Source organism: Microcaecilia unicolor, chromosome 2, assembly GCF_901765095.1.
Source record: "Microcaecilia unicolor chromosome 2, aMicUni1.1, whole genome shotgun sequence".
Taxonomy (NCBI): Eukaryota; Metazoa; Chordata; class Amphibia; order Gymnophiona; family Siphonopidae; genus Microcaecilia; species Microcaecilia unicolor.
Window position 1 is genome coordinate 464,714,167 of NC_044032.1, and position 23,509 is coordinate 464,737,675.

Genomic DNA, 23,509 nt, shown 5'->3' on the forward strand with positions numbered 1-23,509 from the left:
GGACGCCCTTCTTTTTTCCATTATTGGCCGAGGACGCCCATTTCTTAATCACGCCCCAGTCCCGCCTTCGCTATGGTGCCGACACGCTGCTGTGAACTTTGGTCATCCCCGCGACGGAAAGCAGCTGAGTGCGCCCAAAATCGGCTTTCGATTATGCCGATTTGGGCGATCTTAGGAGAAGGACGCCCTTTGATATGGTTGACCACGGAATTTTATTACACATACTTGAATATTTTGGCATCGGAGGCAATGTCCTAAACTGGTTCAAGGGGTTCCTAACCTTGCGCTCATATCAAGTCACATCAAATTCAACCACGTCTGCTGCATGGACACCTGAATGTGGAGTACCGCAGGGGTCCCCCCTCTCGCCAACTATTTTCAACCTAATGATGATCCCCTTGGCAAAACTTCTATCAAATCACAACCTTAACCCTTACATATATGCAGATGATGTAACGATATATATTCCTTTCAAACAAGACATTAATGAAATCTCCAACGAAATCAACCAAAGTCTACACATCATGAATACCTGGGCAGATGCATTCCGACTGAAATTAAACGCAGAAAAAACTCAATGCCTCATACTTACCTCCCAATACAACACGAACAAATTTACCACTATCAACACACCTAAACTAAATCTGCCAATTTCTGAAACTTTAAAAATCCTTGGAGTCACTATTGACCGCCACCTAACACTTGAGACTCACGCGAACAACGCAACCAAAAAGATGTTCTACTCCATGTGGAAACTGAAAAGAATAAGACCATTCTTTCCAAGATCCGCTTTTGCAGTCTAGTGCAATCACTCGTACTCAGCCATCTGGACTACTGCAACTCATTATACGCAGGCTGCAAAGAACAAATACTGAGGAAACTTCAAACAGCCCAGAATACAGCAGCCAGACTCATCTTCGGAAAACCAAAATACGAAAGTGCAAAACCCTTACGTGAGAAACTACACTGGCTCCCACTCAAGGAACGTATCACCTTTAAAGTATGCACCTTAGTTCACAAAATCATTCACGGTGAAGCCCCTGCATACATGTCTGACTTAATAGACCTGCCACCCAGAAATGCTAAAAGATCATCCCGAACTTTCCTCAATCTCCACTTCCCTAAGTGCAAAGGCATAAAATACAAAGTACTGCATGCATCAACCTTCTCCTATATGAGCACGCAATTCTGGAATACACTACCACGCAACCTGAAAATGATCTACAAATTAACCGACTTCCGTAAACAATTGAAGACCTATCTCTTTGAGAAAATTTATTGCAAGGATCAAAACGCATGAAGTCCATACACACTAATAAAAATGCATCAATACACTCTCTTCTGAATTCTCTTACCCCGTATTTTCACCACACTTAAAACTCCACCCACAGATAAAAATGTTATACCCTATGCTCTCTTGCAATTGTTCTATCGCCCTATCTTTTCCCCATTGTAACATTCCATTGTTTCTACGCCTAAACGATGTTCTGACTTGACTTTGTCTTCCCATAACTCCTCACAATGTAACCCATAATCGAACTGTAACACATTGTATTTCCACCATTCACAATGTATTGTAAGCCACACTGAGCCCGCAAATAGGTGGGAAAATGTGGGATAAAAATGCAATAAAATAAATCTCCCGATTTGTGTCGGAAGATGTGCGCACTTCTCTTTCGAAAATGCCCCTGACAGTTAATCAAGTTAATGTATGTATGCTTTGGGTCTTTTGCTATGCATATGTCAGACTGAATAAAAAAGCTGCTCTTAAGACTGGTCTAACTGTGGTATTTACCTTCTAAAACAACAGACTAGATAGAGGTAGCAGAAATAGTACACATTTTTACTGAATATTTTTCAGTTTGTGATTTTCTGCTCACTGACTGCTGTAAGGGACAACTTCCCCTGAGTCAGATAAGCCCAAAATGATTTGATATTTTGAGATAAAGGCAGAGAAAAATAAAAACTCTACTGAATAAGTTGAGGGGGGGGGGGGGGATATTTTGTTTGTTGTTTTCAGTTTAGTTGAAAATATATTATCTTTACATTTAATTAATTTAATCACTCCATTGTAACAATTTAGTTTATTGGGAAATCCCTCACTTTTAGTCCTCTTATGTATTTTTATTGATATTTCTGTGTAATCATGTTTATTTCTCTCCTCCCCTTGATAGAATTGTGAGTGTGAAGGAGACCCGGCTGACGTCACTGGTGGCCAACATCCTGGTGGGCCTCTCCCTCTTCCTCCTGCCTTTCCCACTGCAGTGGATTCCAAAGCCAGTCCTCTATGGGCTTTTCCTGTACATCGCCCTGACCTCCATTGATGGCAGTCAGCTCTTTGAACGAGTGGCACTTCTGCTGAAAGAGCAGGTATGTGGTATCCAACTGGAATGTAACCCGTGTACAGGATGAGCAGTGAGAAAATGCTTTAACAGCATGTTTCCTGTGGAAACCTGTCCAAAAAGTGAGTTACAGTGGCTTCAGAAACATTGTCACCATAGAATAGCTGATCATTTTTATTGTGTTCTCTCCAATTCTGTTCTGCGTTTGAAGTCAGCTGGTGCTACTTCTTGCCATCACCTGTAACATTGCCATATTTATTATGCTGCTACAGCTGTTTCATTCAAAAATTCTCATTTCTTTTTACCTCATCAGAGGAGGAATTCTGTTCAGTTTATATTAGTTTAGGCTGCAAATATGACACATTTTATTAAGATAGCATGATGTATTGTGTCGGTGTTTTATGACGTAAGGTTATTGATGTGGTTTGTCACAGTATCATCTTGTATCTTATGGCATTTTTAAACAGATATAACTTGAGGACATCACCCACAATCACTATGATTGTAATTATATCTTGTGATTTATCACAGATGGGAAGATAAGATGATTTGGCATTTTTTATCCTAAAACCAAGTCTCACAAATATTTTACCCTTCTTTACCAGTTCAGCATCCAAGGAAGAAACTTGCTTTCTTAGTTTGCAGCTGTTTATTATAAATAAATAGTAACTTTCTGCAGATAGTTGAAAGAAGAATGATGTACTGATTCTGATCCAATACAAGCAGGAAAAGTCTCTTGTGGCTGGATATTGGTCAGTTGACTGCCTGACAGACTTGTAAAAGGATTATGTGAATTCCAGGGGCGAAGTGCAGCCAAGATAGAGATTCTTTTAATTTCAGAGGGAGAGGAGCAACTGAGATGACCAAGAGGGTCAGGGTTATACTTTAGGCTAAGACATGAAGCCTGGTAGGTCTTGAAATGGGCCACATGTAATATTTAACCTGTAAGGACAAAGATTATATGAACCTAGCAGGAAACACTATTTGTTTTTAACTTACAGGCTGTCAGTACAGTACAAATAATGTAAATGTGCCTGCACAAGCTGTGGGAGCAGGACACCCTTACACCAGAAGTTAGTGAATGGGACCAAGAGGTAGAGAGGACTATAAGAGGTCATAGTGGGGGCTACGCGTTTCCCCATGTTTTGTTTTGAAATGATACGTCTGCAGGATACCCATGTACTTCACCCGAAGTGCTCATGTGAAAGTATATTCAGAGATTTCAAAATGCAGGTACTTTTATTAGCCAACCTCTCGCCACCCTTTTATTATATATAGTAAAATTACACACACTGTTCACATAATGAGGGTGTTACTTGCACTGTGAGTAAGGGGATGGGGCTAGTATTCAAACTGCATTTTCTTTCAATTTTTAATGTGGGTAAGCCTGCCTTTACCCACATCATATATATACACGTATTGTGTTCACAATTAATCACCTTGAAACCTTGATGTAACCTTTAAGAATAGCTGAAGCCTGCTGTGCAACCTGTTGTGATCTGTCAGCATGAACCAATAGGAGCCTTTTTAGGCCGTCAGGACCAAATCTCTCCAGGCAGTTTTAAAACAGAGTAAACTAACTGGCAAGAATGTGATTTCTATTTCTGTCTGATACTCTGGTGCAGTAAGTCCATGGTATGCCCTCTTTGGTAAAACAGCATTGAATGCCACACTAAGTAAATTCTGTTGCAATAACCAAATTACCCTGATAGGCAGTCAAGAAGTAATGAAATGAAATGACACAGTCTACACGTGGGCTCTCAGGCCAGTTGCAGTTTTCCCTCCTCACATGAAAACATTTATTCAGCCAGGATTCCAAAGAGTCTGACTCACAGCACAAGAACATGCATGCGTAACCCACTCCTCTAAGCCGGGTTAAGCTCATGGGTATACTCCGTGAGCTGATATCGGGGTTCGGGAGACTGGATGTGCACTACTCATTTCAGGTTCCCTCCGGATCACACATAGAAACCACAGAGTAGTCCAGAGAGTCAAGGAAAGTAACGGAACTTTATTTAACAACTGGAACTCTGCATCAATTGTCATAGCAGTCCTCAGCATACTCACAACTATTTATTTTTTTGTTACATTTGTACCCCATGCTTTTCCACTCATGGCAGGCTCAATGCGGCTTACATGGGGCAATGGAGGGTTAAGTGACTTGCCCAGAGTCACAAGGAGCTGCCTGTGCCTGAAGTGGGAATCGAACTCAGTTCCCCAGGACCAGTCGAGGTGCAGTGTCACCATAAAGCAATACAAAGGTCTTATGATACCTTTCTTTTATTCTTCATTTCTTAATCTAATAATTCCTAACATTCTTATATGGTCTGGGAGGCGGGACTTGTGGTTGGGAGGCAGAGATAGTGCTGGGCAGGCTTATACGGTCTGTGCCAGAGCCGGTGGTGGGAGGCGGGGCTGGTGGTTGGGAGGCGGGGATAGTGCTGGGCAGACGTATACAGTCTGTGCCCTGAAGAGGACAGGTACAAATCAAAGTAGGGTATACACAAAAAGTAGCACATATGAGTTGTCTTGTTGGGCAGACTGGATGGACCGTACAGGTCTTTTTCTGCCGTCATCTACTATGTTACTATCCTGCTTATAATCGAACGAGAAAAACGCCCAAGTTCCGACCTAAATCGGGAGATGGGCGTTTCTCTCACAAAAACAAATAAAGCGGTATAATCGAAAGCCGAACTTTGGACGCTTTCAACTGCACTCCGTCGCGGATGCGGACAAAGTTGACGGGGGCGTGTCGGAGGCGTGGTGAAGGCGGAACTGGGGCGTGGTTATCACCCGAACAGAGATGGGCGCCTTTCGCCGATAATGGATACGTTTGTAGCTAGAATTTAGGGCACTTTTCCTGGACCCTGTTTTTTCACGAATAAGGCCCCAAAAAGTGCCCTAAATGACCAGATGACCCCCAGAGGGAGTCGGGGATGACCTCCCCTGACTCCCCCAGTGGTCACTAACCCCCTCCCACCACAAAAAAATGATGTTTCACAACTTTTTACTTTCACCCTCAAATGTCATACCCTCCTCCCAAGCAGCAGTATGCAGGTCCCTGGAGCAGTTGTTAGGGGGTGCAGTGGACGTCAGGCAGGTGGACCCAGGCCCATCCCCCCCCTACCTGTTACAATTGTGCTGCTTAATGCTTAGTCGTCCAACCCCCCCAAACTCACTGTACCCACATGTAGGTGCCCCCCTTCACCTCTTAGGGCTATAGTAATGGTGTAGACTTGTGGGCAGTAGGTTTTGAGGGGGATTTGGGGGGCTCAACACCCAAGGGAAGGGTGCTATGCACCTGGGAGCTCTTTTACCTTTTTTTTTGTTTTTGTAAAAGTGCCCCCTAGGGTGCCCGGTTGGTGTCCTGGCATGTGAGGGGGACCAGTGCACTATGAATCCTGGCCCCTCCCACGAACAAATGCCTTGGATTTATTCGTTTTTGAGCTGGGCGATTTCATTTTCCATTATCGCTGAAAAGCAAAAACGCCCAGCTCACACCTTGGCGAATAACACATGGGCGTCTATTTTTTTTTTAAATACGGTTCACTCCGCCCCTTCACGGACCCGTTCTCGGAGATAAACGCCCATGGAGATAGGCGTTTCTGGTCGATTATGCCGCTCTATGTAACTGTACTGCCTGGAGTCAGCACATGTCCTTTCGAGCTGCCCAAAGATCAGAGCAGGTGCAAGCCTAGGCAATACTTCAGCCCAACACAACCCCTGAATTAACTTTTAGGCTCTTATCCTGACCCCACCTCCCCAAAGATTTTGATAATTAAACTCAACAATCATGATTATCACACAAACATCTTATAACCATATAGGTTAGATATATATGCTGAAGGTTCTTTGAGTTTGTGTGACTATCAGAACCTATTATTTTACTTTGCAGCTGATATTTGCTGCCCCCAAGAAGGTGATTCCCTTGTCGACTGCCTAATCATGCGTAATGGTTGGGCCAGTCCTGCCGAAGATGTACTTGAAGAAATTAAAAAAAGAAACCCAACCCACGAGTCTACAGTCTTCTCTGGAAGCTAAAGATTGTTCTGTGTTTTGTGTTCTTTGCTTCTTTTCATAGCAACCTATGCAATGCAGAAGGAAGCAAGGCTGTATTACCTTGTAGTGATGTACTGTTAGCTGGCAGCTGGTAGGATATGACAAGCACACAGTACCTGGAGAACTGAGATGAAAGTAGCTATTTACAAAATGCATATGTGGATGATATTTCACAAAGGTCAATGAAGTTCCTAGATGGGTTACAATAGAGAATTGTACTGGTAGTGACATTCTATTTCTTTCTACTGCTATTCAGCATCCATTCACACAGACAAGATTATATCTGACCTGTAGAGGTGTGGCTGGCATTTTATTCTCATTCTAGACAGTCCACATTTTAAAATGTCAGTTATGCAAGACCCTGTTGTTGCAAAGTCTTAATATCCCTGAACTTCTGTGTGTGTAATTTCATTTTAGTCCTGTACATTGCTTCCTTCTCCCGTTGTCATGGTGCTGCAGATTTGAGGGCTGAGAGTTTAGATTCTAGAAATATTAAGTGAAATCTTTTGTGCCTGATAAATAAGCCAGCGCTGATGTTTGTGTGTTTTGGAGATGTACTTTTTAATGGAAAAATGCTAAGGTGGGGGGAGGGGGGAAGAGGGGGGTTGTACTGTTTCTGTTGTCTTGATGTTTCAAAGAAATTAGTAAAAGTTGTTACAAATTAATGTTTGCCATTTTCTAGCCACAAAAACAAGAAAATATGAGGGCTCAATTGCATATGCATAACTCGCCTAAACACTGATTCATCTTCAAATGTCAGACACGCTAATAGTAATTAACAAAATATAAGGAAATATAATCATTTTCAAAACAAATTCAACAAATACAATCAAGCTTCCAATAGAGAGAAGGTACAAGAAAACAGTTTGGTTTCATTACTAAGAAATTTCATCAGCTGTGACCTGGGGCATACAAAGTACTACTTACATAATTTTAAGGTAGATTTTAGGCAAAATGTACAAATCGAAATTAAGGCATCCAGATCCGGATGTGTCAATTTTCACTAATATTTTAAAAAAAGAACTTCCAGCATAGAGCCACATGCAAGAAGGGAGCAGCCATTTACATGTGTCAACATGTAAAATACCCCTAAAATTACACACACAGCAGAGTATTTCAGAACATATATGTGTCATTGCCCACATGTTTACCTATGAGGTAAATATTCAGCTAGCGAGAGTCAGCGTTATGCCTTGATATTCTGTGTTGGGCCACTGGCACTGAATATCTGGGTTTATGCGTCTGGTTGTTTCTTGCATTTAACGACCTAAGCAAAACTGGATAAAGATAAGACCAGTACTTTTTTTTTGCCGGTATATACCAGTACGCCCTGGTACAGTGTACCGGCACCTTTTTTTCTAGGGCCAGCTCACCTGCCCGCCCATAGCTCCCCAGCCCTGCTTTCTGTTCCTGCCACCCATGACGCGTTTAAATCTTTATTTTTTTTTTACCTGAAGTCACAGCACCAGCGTTAGTGAAAGGACCAGGCTCGCCTCCTCCAGCCTTCCCTTCGTTCCCTCTCAGTGTCCCACCTTCCTCTGACGTAGTTTCCGCAAGGGCGGGACACTGAGAGGGAATGAAGGGGAGGCTGGAGGAGGCGAGTCTGGTCCTTTCACTAACGCTGGTGCTGTGACTTCAGGTTAAAAAAAAAATAAAAGATTTAAACACGTTGCGGGGTGGCAGGAACAGAAAGCAGGACTGTCGGGGAGCTAAGGGCGGGCAGGTGGGGCTGGGGTACTGGACCTCAACGGGGGATTAAAAGGGGGGCAGGTGGAAGCTGTAGCGAGTTACTGGACATGGAGGGGAGGATAGGGGGCAAAGGAGAATTGCTGGAAATGGAGGGGAGGGCAGAGGAGAATCACTGAACATGGAGGGGAGGGCAGAGGAGAATCGCTGTACGTGGAGGGCAGGGAAGAGAGAAGAATAGCTGGACATGGTTGGGTTGGGAAGGGAGGATAGGGGCAAAGGAGAATCGTTGGACACGGAGGGGAGGGCAGAGGAGAATCTGGACATGGATGAGAAGGGAGGGCAGGGGAGAGAGCAGAGTTGCTGGACATGGATGGATGGAGGGAAGGGCATGAGAATTGCTGGACATGGATGGAGGAGAGGGAAGACAGAAAGGAGATGCACATGGATGGAGGGGAGAGAGGAGAAATGCTGGCCATGGAGTGGAGGGCAAGGAAGAGAGGAGAAATGTTGGAGGGAAGGACAGACATAGGAAGGAGATGCACACGGTTGGAGGGGAAGGCAGAGAGGAGAAATACTGGACAGAGATGGAGGGGGGAGGGAAGACAGGAAGTAGATGCACATGGATGGAGTGGAGGGGGAGAGGAGAAATGCTGGACATGGATGGAGGGGAGGGAAGACAGAGGAGGAGATGCACATGGATTTAGAGGAGAAAGGAGAAATTCTGGACATGGAGGGGAGGAGAGAGGAGAAATGCTGGACATGAATGGAGGGGGAGAGGAAAAATGCTGGACGTGGATGGAAAGAGGAAGGAGATGCATACTGACAAGATGAGGGAAAGGGAAAAGAGGAGAAAAACTGCACATGGATGAATAAAATAGGCAAACGTTGAAAGTTTCTGGATGATGTACCTTTTCTGTTCAAGTGTAATACTTGGTAAATAATTGAAATAAATAAATAAAAATAGGCAAAAGCTGGATCCACTCTATACCTCCTCCAGTCAAGTCCGCAGAGGACCCAGCTTTTACCTTTGGATGTAGGGCAAGAAATGAAAAAGAAAGGAGGAAAGTAAAGAAATAAATGGAAAGGAAGCCCTGGAGATGGAGTTAAGGGAACAGATAGCAGCAGAATCAGAGACTGGGACCAACATGATCAGAAAAATAAAGTCAGCAGACAACAGAGGTAGAAAAAAATCATTTTATTTTCATTTTAGTGTTTGGAAGATGTCCAATTTGAGAATTTATATCTACTGTCTTATTTTGCACTGGGTATACTAGAGCTGTAACAGCTTATAGAAATTATTTATAATGAAAAAAAATCACAAGTTATTTTTTTCTCCTATATTGGTATAGTATTTTCATGATACTGCTTACATGCGCCAAGGCTGGTATAAGGGGTGTGGCTACAGTGGGTGTGACTACCATAGGGGTGGGGCCATAGATGGTGGCCCTGCCCATAAAGAGTACCAGTACCTTTTTTCCTACAAAAAAGCACTGGATAAGACTGACTTTTATGTGGCCCGATTACTTTGGGTGGTTAAGTGCTCAACATCGACAGTGCTAACTTGCCCCCGGACCACCAACAAAATAGCTGGTGTTCACTTAGTGCTGATATTCAGCAGCAGTAACACATGTGGAGGGGCATAATCGAAAGGGGCGCCCAAGTTTTCCTGAGGACGTCCTTGCAACGTCCCGGCGAAGGGGCGGGGAAACCCGTATTATTGAAACAAGATGGGCATCCATATTTTGTTTCAATAATACAGTCGGGGACGCCCAAATTACGAAATTTAGGTCGACCTTAGAGATGGTCGTCTTTAGAGATGGTTGTCCCCGATTTTCTGCCATAATGGAAACCGAGGACGCCCATCTCTGAAACGACCAAATGCAAGCCATTTGGTCGTGGGAAGAGCCAGCATTCGTAGTGCACTGGTCCCCCTGACATGCCAAGATACCAACCGGGCACCTTAGAGGGCACTGCAGTGGACTTCATAAATTGCTCCCAGGTGCGTTACCTTGGGTGCTGAGCCCCCAAAACCACTACCCACAACTGTACAACACTACCATAGCCCTAAGGGGTGAAGGGGGGCACCTACAAGTGAGTACAGTGGGTTTCTGGTGGGGTTTGAAGGGCTCACATTTACCACCACAAGTGTAACAGGTAAGGGGGGGATGGGCCTGGGTCCACTTGCCTGAAGTGCACTGCACCCACTAAAACTACTCCAGGGACCTGCATACTGCTGTCAGGGAGCTGGGTATGACATTTGAGGCTGACAAAAAATATTTTTAAGGTTTTTTGTTTTTTTTCTTTTAGGGTGGGAAGGGGTTAGTGGCCACTGGGGGAGTAAGGGGAGGTGATCCCCGATTCCCTCCGGTAGTCATCTGGTCAGTTCGGGCACATTTTTGAGGCTTGGTCGTAAGAAAAAATGGACCAAGTAAAGTCGCCCAAGTGCTTGTCAGGACGCCCTTCTTTTTTTCCATTATCGGTCGAGGACGCCCATGTGTTAGGTACGCCCCAGTACCGCCTTCGCTATGCTTCCGACATGCCCCCTTGAACTTTTGTCGTCCCCGCGACGGAAAGCAGTTGAGGACGCCCAAAATCGGCTTTCGGTTATGCCAATTTGGGTGACCCTAGGAGAAGGACGCCCATCTCCCAATTTGTGTCGAAATATGGGCACCCTTCTCTTTCAAAAATAAGCCTGTGTCACTGAATATCAACAGATAGCTCCACACAAGTGGTTTAATTGGCCAGGAGCTTCTGCCCAGTTAAATCACTTTGAAAATCAGCTCCCTGAGCTCAGTCTAGAACAGATGTTGCAATCATTGGTCAGAATTAATTTTGAGGTGGGGAGAGAAACAGGGAGAATAAGGGAGCAACCTTCCATAATCCCTCCTGTAGAGTGCCAAACACTTAAAAAAAAAACAACTAAATGTCTTTGGGAGCCAGAAGCGTAGCCAGGTTGTAACGCCAAGGGGAGCAGAGAGGTGCACACGCTTACTGTGTAGGTGCCATTGACCGCCTGAAAAATAGGTGATGGCACCATTCAAAGTCTGTTTGGGGAAGCGGTCGCTCCCCTGGCACCCCACCTAACTACGCCTCTGTTAGGAGCATCTGTAAATTCCAGTGTTTAGAACAATGAGCATAGAACTGCATTTCACTTCTAAAACGGTGAATACATGTATATCCCCCCTAGTCCAGCCCTAATAACACCTAAGACACACGGCACCATCCACGTCTGTCAACGAGGCTGTTTCTTCTTACAACAATACTCTATCCTCTGCCTTAGACACTCTTGCACCTTTGATAACCCGCCCTGTAAGGCGTACAAAACCCCAACCTTGGCTGACTTCTAATATCCACTACCTACGTTCCTGTACCCGCTCCGCCGAACGCCTCTGGCGGAAATCTCGGGCCCTTGCTGATTTCTTACACTTTAAGTTCATGCTGACCTCCTTCCAATCTGCTCTTTTACGTGCCAAACAGGATTATTATATCCAACTGACCAACTCTCTTGGCTCTAATCCTCGACTTCTCTTCACCACATTGAACTCTCTCCTCAAGGTGCCCCCTCCCCCAACTCCCCCTTCATTATCTCCTCAGACCCTTGCTGAATTCTTTCACAACAAGGTTCAAAAGATAAACCTTGCTTTCTCTACCTCACCACCTCTCCCTCCACTAGTCCGTTCCCCTCTCTCACCTTCCCCTCATTCCCTTTCCTCCTTTCCTGAAGTTACTATTGAGGAAACTACACTTCTCCTTTCTTCCTCAAAATGTACCACCTGTTCCTCTGATCCCATTCCCACCCACCTTCTTAATGCCATCTCTCCTGCTCTTATTCCTTTTATCTGTCACATTCTCAACCTCTCACTTTCCACTGCGACTGTCCCTGCTGCCTTTAAACATGCTGTGGTCACACCTCTCCTTAAGAAGCCTTCACTCGACCCTACTTGTCCCTCTAATTACCGACCCATCTCCCTCCTTCCTTTTCTCTCCAAATTAATTGAGCGTGCTGTTCACCGCCGCTGCCTTGATTTTCTCTCCTCACATGCTATTCTGGACCCACTACAATCTGGTTTTCGCCCTCTCCACTCAGCCAAAACTGCGCTTACTAAAGTCTCCAATGACCTATTACTGGCTAAATCCAGAGGTCAATATTCCATCCTCATTCTTCTTGATCTTTCCGCTGCTTTTGACACTGTCGATCACAGCATACTCCTCGATACCCTGTCCTCATTTGGATTCCAGGGCTCTGTCCTTTCCTGGTTCTCTTCCTACCTCTCCCTCCGCACCTTTAGTGTTCACTCTGGTGGATCCTCTTCTACTTCTATCCCTCTGCCTGTCGGCCTACCTCAGGGTTCTGTTCTTGGTCCCCTCCTCTTTTCTATCTACACTTCTTCCCTTGGTTCATTAATCTCATCCCATGGCTTTTCCTACCATCTCTATGCTGATGACTCCCAAATCTACCTTTCTACCCCTGATACCTCACCTTGCATCCAAACCAAAGTTTCAGCATGCTTGTCTGACACTGCTGTCTGGATGTCTCAACGCCACCTGAAATTAAATATAACCAAAACCGAGCTTCTCATTTTCCCCCCCAAACCCACCTCCCCGCTCCCCCCATTTTCTATTTCTGTTGATGGTTCTCTCATTCTCCCTGTCTCCTCAGCTCGAAACCTTGGGGTCATCTTTGACTCTTCTCTCTCCTTCTCTGCTCATATCCAGCAGATTGCCAAGACCTGTCGTTTCTTTCTTTACAACATCCGTAAAATCCACCCCTTTCTTTCTGAACACTCTACCAAAACCCTCATCCACACCCTTGTCACCTCTCGTTTAGACTACTGCAATCTGCTTCTTGCTGGCCTCCCAGTCACCTCTCCCCTCTCCAGTCGGTTCAAAACTCTGCTGCCCGTCTCGTCTTCCGCCAGGGTCGCTTTACTCATACTACCCCTCTCCTCAAGACCCTTCACTGGCTCCCTATCCGTTTTCGCATCCTGTTCAAACTTCTTCTACTAACCTATAAATGTACTCACTCTGCTGCTCCCCAGTATCTCTCCACACTCGTCCTTCCCTACACCCCTTCCCGTGCACTCTGCTCCATGGATAAATCCTTCTTATCTGTTCCCTTCTCCACTACTGCCAACTCCAGACTTCGCGCCTTCTGTCTCGCTGCACCCTACGCCTGGAATAAACTTCCTGAGCCCCTACGTCTTGCCCCATCCTTGGCCACCTTTAAATCTAGACTGAAAGCCCACCTCTTTAACATTGCTTTTGACTCGTAACCACTTGTAACCACTCGCCTCCACCTACCCTCCTCTCTTCCTTCCCGTTCACATTAATTGATTTGATTTGCTTACTTTATTTATTTTTTGTGTATTAGATTGTAAGCTCTTTGAGCAGGGACTGTCTTTCTTCTAAGTTTGTGCAGCGCTGCGTATGCCTTGTAGCGCTATAGAAATGCTAAATAGTAGTAGTAGTAGTAATGTTTGTTTGATTTACATGTAAATCCTAGTTTCTACGCGTATGTGATATGCACATGTAAATGCTAATCTCTACTCATGTAAATTATCAATAGGGCTTCTAACATAACCATCTAGGGAAGCTCAACTGCTGTTTCAACGCACAAATTAAAAAAAACTTTTGTGCCCAGGTTGCATAGGTCTTGCAATGATTTCCAACAGCCAGACATCGTATCAGATTCCAAAATTCTAAGAAAGCAATTACAGTTGAACACTAGTTATCCAGACAAACCTGAGCAGAGGGCAGTCCAGATTATGGAAAATCCAGATGATTGGACAAATCTTTTAGAAAAGATTGGACCTACCTTTTTGAAAAGAGCACATATTCTGAGTGTTGCATGTTGAACATTATTAGTTTTTATTTTCAACAATACAGGGGGGGGGAATACCAAACTCTATAGTACAGTACTGTATTTCCTTTTAAAAAGAAAGTAATTCTTAATTACTTCAGTGCTGATTTTCATTTCTCTGCTACAAGATCATGTACTCTCTTCAGGCAAAGGAACTGGGTTGCACTGCTTTCTTCCCGCTTTACCAGCCAAGCCATCGTTGTATTTAAACATTCAAAGGCTTCTGTATGTGTTGGTCCCACATCAGCATTAACCTGGTGATCATCATCAGTTTCTGATTCATCATGTTCCTTGTCTTGTACTGATTCCACAATTTCATCATCTTTATGATCTCATACCCTGGATCATTAGTGTCACTGTATATCCATTCATTGACATTCTCTACATCACAATTGGAGCAGCCAGGAACCTGTTGAATATCCTTAGTGATGTTTTTAAGGTCATCATCTTCTTCTCCTCTGTGTCTTTCTGATTTGTTTAGAGTAATGTTCCATTCATTTTTAGGGTCTGTTTTTTTTAACTAAATTCCAAATATCTGCAACCATGTACGACAATCTTTTTATGTTCAATTTTTTTATGAATTGGATCATGCCACATTCATCATCAATATCGGCCAATAGATGTTTTTTTAACAATTGGTTCCTGTAAAATTGTTTCAAGGAAATGATAGCTCCTTTATCAATTGGCGATGTCACATTTGGAAGCAGAAGAAGTACTTTGAATTCACCTTCCTCTCACTCTAAGTTTTCAGCCATAGGATGTGAAAGCGCATTGTCCAACAATAAAATTATGTTTCCATCTTTTCCTGTATGAAGCTGAAATCTTTTCACTTCTGGTATGAAGCAATTGTCATACCAGTTGAGGAAAACTCAGTTAATCCAGGCTTTTGGGGGGGGGGGGGGGGGAGGGGGGAGCTTTCTGTATAAGCAGTAGCTTTATATACATTTTTGAAAGCACAAGGGCAATAACTCCAACTTATGACTTCTGGTTGCATTTCCCCCCACTGACGATGTTTTTATGTTTGTGGCCCTAGTCATGCATCCAAAGTTTATATAATCCTTTCAAGAAATCTAGTTAATCGTTTAACTTATTAGTAGAACATAACTGCAGAGGCATGGAATGGCCGCATTTTCAATATGGTAATACTAGAGCCCAACTAAGGAACCAGTTATTTCACTGAACCAAACTTGCTTTTCTTGTGCCATCGCCATCCAGCTGGATAGCCAGTGTGTTAACAAGGTGGAGGATACAGGATTTTTTTGACATTTATATCACACATTATCCCAAGCAAACACGGGTTCAATGTGGCTTACATTTGAAAATACAGCGAGGCAGAATAATAGAATTCAGTTATATCATGGGAGCAAGTACATGGATATGTCTGAAACATTTGACAAAGTTGAGATTAGCATATATACCCCAAGTGGGCATTTAAAAGTCTGTCCTTGTGCTGCATCTTCAGAAATCATAGCCTTACGTATAGACATTCAGATATTATCATGTGCACACACCAGAACAGGCATCCATACACACATTGCAAAAGTAAACAACAGCTTATACAGAGTACATTCAAAATTTAATTTTTATTTTCTCATTTCCATCTTCTAAAATGCTGCTAGACAGCAGATGTACAGATCAGCAGGATCCAAAGCAGTCCAAAACAAGTAAAGTCAGAAACAACACAGTTTATACCTAATTGTTCAGCCACCCTTAGGATTCACTTTTGGGTTTAAAAAGCAAAACCATGTGCATGTAAGGACTGGATAAATGAATTAAAACAACTTTAAAGCAAATGTCTTTAATATATAATACTTGGCAGCAATAATGACAGTGATAGGAGTATTCACATAGCATGCAGCCTGAGCCAACAGATTTATTTTCTGTTGAAAAAACCTAATAGGGTGCTGAACTGGTGGTACATTTAGATTGACTGGACAGAACTTCTGCATCAAGGAAGCCCTTCCGAAATAGTAGTAGTAATAAGAAAAGGCAAGTGCATTTTTTATAATATACCATTGCAATCCACAAAACAAAAGGAGCAAGTTTCCACATGCCATCTTTTTTTTTTTGCTACATTTGTACCCCGCGCTTTCCCACTCATGGCAGGCTCTCTGCGGTGGGCAATGGAGGGTTAAGTGACTTGCCCAGAGTCACAAGGAGCTGCCTGTGCTGGGAATCGAACTCAGTTCCTCAGTTCCCCAGGACCAAAGTCCATCACCCTAACCACTAGGCCACTCCTCCACTCCTGTAGGCACAGGAAAAAAAAAAGATTTTAAATGCTCCCTAATAAATGTTTTTTTTTTAATTTTTTAATTGTGCTTATAAATAGTAAGTCTGATTGTTGGCCACCAAAACAGACATCATGTTATGAGAATCAGGTGCTTCTTTACTAGGAGAAAAAAAATTCTCTGCACGAATATAGGGAGTCCCTATAACCAGCCCCTCCGAAAGACACACTAATTTAAAATGTAGAACAAATTAGTACTCTGTTTAATTTCTTGTATTGATTTTTGATACAAATACAATCAAGAGCTCACAACATAACAAGTAACATTTTACAAAGTAAGGCAATACCGGAGCTCACATGTAAGAAGTAACCTATCCATATCTAGGTTTAAAATTAAGTTATGAAAAGAGAAAAGGAGGGAAAGAGGTGGGTGGGGGCTGGAGGGTACAGATCAAAGTATAAAACATGCATAGGCCATAAAATACATCTAATTGAGTGCTTATCGCTGTTCAATGCCGAAATATGATACAAGTGGTAGCCATTTCTCCATATATGCAGCAAAGCGAGAAGATGTCTTTGCAAGGTATTGTAACCGAAGAAACCAATTCTTCCTCTGTGTTACATCCATGTGCTGCACAAGCCGGTATATTTAAAAATATGAGATCAAATAAAAATGTTACCGACAATTAAAAAAAACACATCTTGGATAGAGCAGCTCCTAGATTTGCTTGCTTTGTTTCGGGTAAACAAGGATAATGGCTGTGCAGAGAAGAGGGAAAGGGAGACCTACCTAATGGCTTCAACCTTTTGATGCCAAGCTCCTTGTTCACGCCGCTGCCTCCCCAACTTGGCTGCAACAAATATGAATTTCAATCTGCCTAATTCTGTGTGGTGTTTAAAATTTTGAAGCCACCCAGTGCTGGCTTTGAACTCGGAATCCTCATGAAATTGCTGATTGAAAAACGCCTATTCGACTAATATTGGCCCAGAAATCGGAAGGCCCAATGATCTTTTTTGCAAACAGCATAGACATAGAGCTTTATCTACCTGTTCATTAACCTTTTCATGGTTTTTCTGGAACAACTCCCTTCCTCTTTTTCAAGAACTGAAACATAGTTGACAATATGTCGGATATTGTTGATGTTTCTACACCAAATTCTTCTGCCAATTTTGTCCCTAACACTCCCTTTCTTAACTTCCCCACTGTGTCCATTTTGTCTTTTAACAACAGGACAACCCTTTTTCGCTTTGACCGCAGTTTAAATTTCCTGTTGTTAGAAAGAAACACAGCACTGTACTGTACAAACCTTTCCACATTGGAATTGGGAGAGAAAGAAAGGGCAGGGCTTTTCTCTGCTGTGTCCTCCCTCTCGTTGATGCCATGTCCTGAGTGAAGCCTGCAGGGGCCAGCGCAGGACATAAGGATGAATCACTGGGAGCTTCTGAGGTACACCGGGGAGGGTTCAGAGAAGGGGCAGATGCTGGGCCATCGGCAGAGGAGAGGGAGATGGGAATGAGGCACTGCTGCTGGGTGGTCCTGGGAGCATTACTGTCGGTGAACCCTCTCCAGGGGAATTAGAAATTGGATTTAGCTCATGCCTTTCTCAAGTTACAAGGCAAGTTACATTCAGGTAGTTCCCTGTTCCCGGGAGACTTATAAGCTAGGTTTGTACCTGAAGCAGTGAAAGGTTAAGTGATTTGCCCGAAATCACTGTGAGCGGCAGTGGGATCTGAACGGGCTTCCCTTGTTCTCAGCCCTTTGCTCCAATATCCACAGAAAACACAGTTCATGGTTAGTATTATAAAAAACAAACGGGAGATAAGTATATGTGTATGTTCTTAGGCATATCAAATAAAACAAAAATTCTTAATTTGTTGACTGGGAAAGCCAGAATAAAACATGTGCTTTATTTCTAGCTGTGTTTTGGAAACAACAGAGAAATACTCACAGTGGTAAGCCTGGGAGATGTAACTGAGGATTTCTCATTTCATGTCTAGTGCTTTTTAGTACTAGGTCTCTTTTCCTCCCTAGGACTTGTTTTTCTCCCCCCCATGCTGCCTGCCCACAGGGGATTATGACAAGGGGAAGGGTCGAGGCTAGAGCAGAACAGAAAACAATTGCTTTACTCTCTTCTCCAATCTCATCCCTTCTCTTCCCCTCATGCCGACTCAAGAGGGGGGTTAGAGCAATAAGCAAAACAGTGCTCTGGCCTAGCAGCACCCCTTACATAGAACTTTCAGATGTTTTCCTGGAGATCTAGCAATGCAGGCACATTCCCAGTGTCTCCATTTTTTTGAAAGTATTCTCATACAGGCATCAGATTAATAGGGAGAGCAATATTCAAAACCAGTATTTTAGTCGCAGAAACAGAGTTTTGAAAAAGGTCTGCTTTAAATGTGGGGTAGAATTGTGCAGGTAGTCCGTGCGGTAAGAGATGTTCTTGGGGACAGTGTGTGATTGCAGGTTTTGAAATTGAACATATACTTCTGAATTTCCAGAAGCAAAAGCATTAGTTTGCTTGAAAAAAGTACCCACACAAAAAGTTGCAGATTACATTTTTTCCTTATATAATTTTAAAAGTGAAAGTATGCGCATATTTTTTTTTAACTTATGGAATTTCAAATTATTCACAAAGAATATACTTTGTACAGCAAACCAAGAATATAGAAACAAAAGAAATAGATAAGTGCTGCTGACTTGGATCTTCAGATGCGCTATCCAGATATTGCTTCTGAATAACCTTACAGACTGCCTCTGCACTATTCAGATAACACTACAATATTCAGTATGCTATCTGGATAATTTAAGACAGATAGAAGGCTGTCCTAAGTTATCTGGATAGCATACTGTATCTTGCCACTGTCCGGATCAGTTCCAGCGGCTGACCACCTTATCCAGATATTCACTGCTGGCCACTATCCGGATAGCGGTGCTGAATATCCAGATATTTTTTTGACTACCATAATTAGTGTTTAAAGCAGATGCTGACTGTGGCAGCTTAATATTGACCAAGTAGCAAAATCAATACAGTTAATATAAATTCACATAGAAAATTCTTGTTACTTTTGGTAAGCTGTGACCCTTTGTAAAAGAGCACTGGAAAAGATGAACAAGATCTAATGATTATACTGCCTATTTCTGCTGTGCTATTTAAAATGTGGCTTTCAGTGCAAAAACACTCCACTTCCCTCCAGGACCAATATGCCTACTAGGAAGTCAATATTCAAAGGCACAGCTGCTATGTGAATGACAGAATGATTTACGCAATCTTCAGCTTACTTATCTATTTAAAGTCAGGACAGCTAATTATGTGGTCCTTCTAAATGGAAAGAGTTATCTGGACGGTGACTGAATAATGTTGCTGTATGGATAATTTTAGGCCTTGCCCCCACAACATCCCTCAGCACTTTTCGTAAACAAATTTTGGGCAGACACAGAGTTGCTTGCCTAAAGGTATTATTAGCCAGAACTAATATTGACCTGTAGAACTTAGCGCTACTTCTGAGTTTCTATACTGCAGTCTTAGACTCTGAGTCACAAAGATCAACCCTAGTTATTGAGGGTTTCATTTAGGTTTGTGTTTCAGAAACATAAGCAGTATTTATTGTAGATGTCTTGGAATCCAGACCTGATTCCTGCCCTTGTGAATTGGAATTGGTAATATTCTTGGCAGTCCATTTTTTTTTGTTGTTGGGCAAATTGTATTGCTCAAACCTTTTCCATATATGAGGTGCAATTAGAGCTGTCTTCGGTGAGGAGAGAGAGAGGTGAATTAGAGTGATTGCCTCAGGCCCTGCATTTTGAATGGTCTATCTTGGACAGGATCACTCCACCCCTGACATCACTTCCTTTTCCAGAGTTGCAGCAGTAGACATAATTGAGATCTTCTCCCTGCTCCTTGGTCTCATGTGGCCCTGCACCTCTTGGGTTCAGTCCTGTGTGTTCAGTCACCTCCAGTACAGTGTATTGTCTAGAGCATGTGAACGTTAACTAGGATTCTGAGTAGCTCATGTTTAGTTGTTGCACCAGATGTTTGTCGTTTTGCTTTACAGATCATTCCAAGCCTCAGCATCGCTCACTGACAAGTTTCAGTACAATGCCAAAAATGGGTCTTGTGTACATGGCAGAATGTGTTGTGAAACCATATAAGAATATTGTTACTAACACGATGCTTTTTAAAGCATAAATGGGAGTGAAGTCACCATTTATGCTTTAAAAAGCATTGTGTTAGTAATAAATATTTCAGCATGTGCATGACCCCATAACCCAAATTGCTGGGTTAGTGTCAAATTATTAAGCTACTTTTTTTTTGTAGTAGGGTTAATTTATCCATTTTTTTCCCTCTCTTACAGACAGCTTACCCTCCAACGCATTACATTCGCAGAGTCCCTCAGCGGAAAATCCATTATTTCACCGGCCTGCAGGTCCTTCAGCTTGTAATCCTCTGTGGCTTTGGAATGTCACCTTTGCCCTATATGAAGATGATCTTTCCTCTCATTATGATAGGCATGATACCGATCAGGTACTATCTTGTTTTGTTTGATTGCTGCTGTTATTTTCACTAGCTGGCTAAGTTTAATTCTCAATGTCTTATTCATCATCTTGTTAAAACATTTCCATTGAAGTATGGAATCAAATGTGTTCCATTCCACTGAGGTCTTATGTTTTTGTTGCTGAAATTTTAGTAACACATAAAGCATTGTGCAGCACTGCATAGTTAAAGAAAATAGTTCAATTTCCAGTTATATTTGATATGTCCTGTTCTACCACTTCTTGTTTCTCTGCTTTTGTCTCATTTGTTCCCTATTTTTGAGCTCTCTGTCCACGTAGATCTGTGGTGCTGTGTAAGCTTAGAGGTATGGTTATACCATTTTGAGGCTAATAGCTTAATGGAGACTAAAAGGCTATAGTGGACTATAAATGTATTGCCACCATATCAGTGTCTCCTTGAGGTTTAACCTTGGCACACCATACAACATTCCTTCCTCCCTAACCCCTTCCCACCTAAACAGTCCACCATTCTCACATCAACATGATTTAGGCTGGCATAGATCTGAGTTAACTTGTGAAAGCCAGACCACAGAGTTTAAATTGCATCTGACTGATGCAAGAGCAGCATGGTTATGAACACTAAATTCAAGCAGAGTTTTCAGAGCAGTTCCATTGTGGTCTATCATCAGGTTAGCGTTTCTGCTAAATAACAGTCTCCCAGCCCACTCCCCCTTCAGCTTTACATAGACATATTCCCATCCCACAACTACATTCACTGTGCTATTGCCTCTCCCCCATATCTCTTCCTGTTCCATTTAGGTTCAGCCATCAATTAGTGAGACCCTGGTGAGAGGGAGTCGATACAACTTTGGCCTCAGTCTGTTTCATCCCTTTCCTCTCCTATCTCCATTTTACTTTGCATTAGGCTGAGTTGAATACATCAGGACCTAAATTGTATTACTTGTCTTGTGTCTGGCATATATAATTCCCAATCCAGAAAAACAAGGGAGGAAAAGTGTTCTCTGTAGCTACCAATATACGTGTTTAAATTTTATAAAAAATTGGGGGGAAAGACCTCAGACGCCTGTGTCACTCTTTGCACTGTTGTATCATTCAATGCAGCGACTCAATCACAGTGCTGACTTTAATCACGGGTCATAAAAACCCCCAACAATTTGTTTTTGTCTGTGCAAAAAACTTGATCAAAATGTGAAAATACAAATAATGAACTTATCTTGTGTGCAGCAATGTGAGGCAGTTGCGAAACATCCTTACGGGGACCCGTTTCACCATGTGGCTTCCTCATGGGACTCAGTGCTGCCTTGCTTCTACAGTACTGCTCAATAACTGCGGCTGTGCACAGTGGCAGCAATCCCTTTGATGGTCTTTTGAAAAATCTCCTTAGCAACTGAAAATTCCATATCATCAAGCTGATCAATCCATAGACTGGTGGGTTGTGTCCATCTACCAGCAGGTGGAGATAGAGAGCAAACTTTTGCCTCCCTATATGTGGTCATGTGCTGCCGGAAACTCCTCAGTATGTTCTCTATCTCAGCAGGTGGTGGTCACACACAGCAGCAGCTCTGGCTAGGCCTCCAAGCCTAATTTTTAGGTTTTGTTGAGTGCCTGGGGTTGAGGGCTCTTTTGAGCAAGTGCAAACCTGGTGGTGCCAGGTCCCTCCTTTTCTCCCCCCTCCCGCTGGCTCCGTTTAAAAAAAAAAAAAATGTTGAACGGCCTTAAAGACGTTTATTTAAGCGTCTATTGCAGCTACTCACTGAGACACCAGGTCGTTACGACTCGGAGCGGACAGCAGGTAATTTTACCTTTTTATAGCGGGCGGGGGTTCCCCGATTCTTCTCCTCGTGGCACATGGCGTCGGAGGGCGAGGGCGCAAAGGGTCGCTCCCCGGGTCGCTCGAGCGCTTCTAGAGGGGATGCGGGGGTCTTCAAGCCGGATTCGCCCTTGGTGGGTGACAGTTTCGCGGCCGATGCATGTCCCGGTCCTTCCTCCGGCGTGGCGGTTTTTCCCGCCATAAACGCCCATCCCCCGCTCCTCGCCTCCGCCATCTTGGCCGGCCACGCGGCTCGGACGGCTTCTTCTTGGGCCGCCCTTGAGGTTGGAGACATTAATGCCATGAACGCCCTTAATTTGGGCGACGGCACAGAAGCGGCTAAAGTTAAGAGCCGTTCTTCCCGCGCGGCTCCTTCGCGGAGTTTCGCGCCGGACGCCATTTTGGATGCGCAGCATGTCTCTCCCCCGCTGTTGCGAGCGCCGGTTGAGAGCGCGCCTAGGGCTGTTGCCCAGGCTGCGGAAGTGCACAGTCTGGGGGGTTTCTCCCCCGAGTTTGTTTTGCTGCTGCATCGGGCCTTCCTCATGCACAACGCTGCCCCCGCTCCCTCCTCTGGTAAGGAGGTTGAGGTTCCCAGAGGTAAACGCCCTCGGGTTGATTCCCACGCCTTGGAGGAATTTGTCTCCTCCGATGTAGATGAGGGCAGCGTGTCTGAGGTCTCCCAACGGTCCTTTGCGGATTCCTTGGAGGAGACGGATCCCCGCTCGGATGGAGCGGATGACCCCTCTGCAGCGCGGCTTTTTCGCCCGGAGGATTTGCCCAACCTGTTGTTACAGGCCATGGACACTTTGAAGATATCCTCTCCGGAGGACGTCTTTCCCTCAGCCCCTGTTGGCTCTGCCATTATGCTGGGGACGAAGCGCCCGCCTAGAACCTTCCACGTGCATGATGCCATGCACACCTTAATTTCGGCTCAATGGGATGTCCCAGAAGCGAGCCTTAAAGTGGCTAGGGCTATGTCCCGCCTCTATCCTTTGGCTGTGAGTGAACG

At 43.7% G+C, this 23,509-nt stretch overlaps 1 protein-coding gene across 2 annotated transcripts in view; it reads left to right on the top strand.

Annotated features, from left to right (window-relative positions):
• SLC4A11 (solute carrier family 4 member 11) overlaps positions 1–23,509 on the top strand; it is a 357,901-nt gene that overhangs the window by 317,711 nt on the left and 16,681 nt on the right. For both annotated transcript variants that reach the window (XM_030190992.1, XM_030190993.1), the window contains 2 exons: positions 2,175–2,370; positions 20,531–20,700. In XM_030190992.1, the coding sequence (XP_030046852.1) occupies positions 2,175–2,370; positions 20,531–20,700 (366 nt within the window). The remainder of the gene's footprint in view (positions 1–2,174; positions 2,371–20,530; positions 20,701–23,509) is intronic.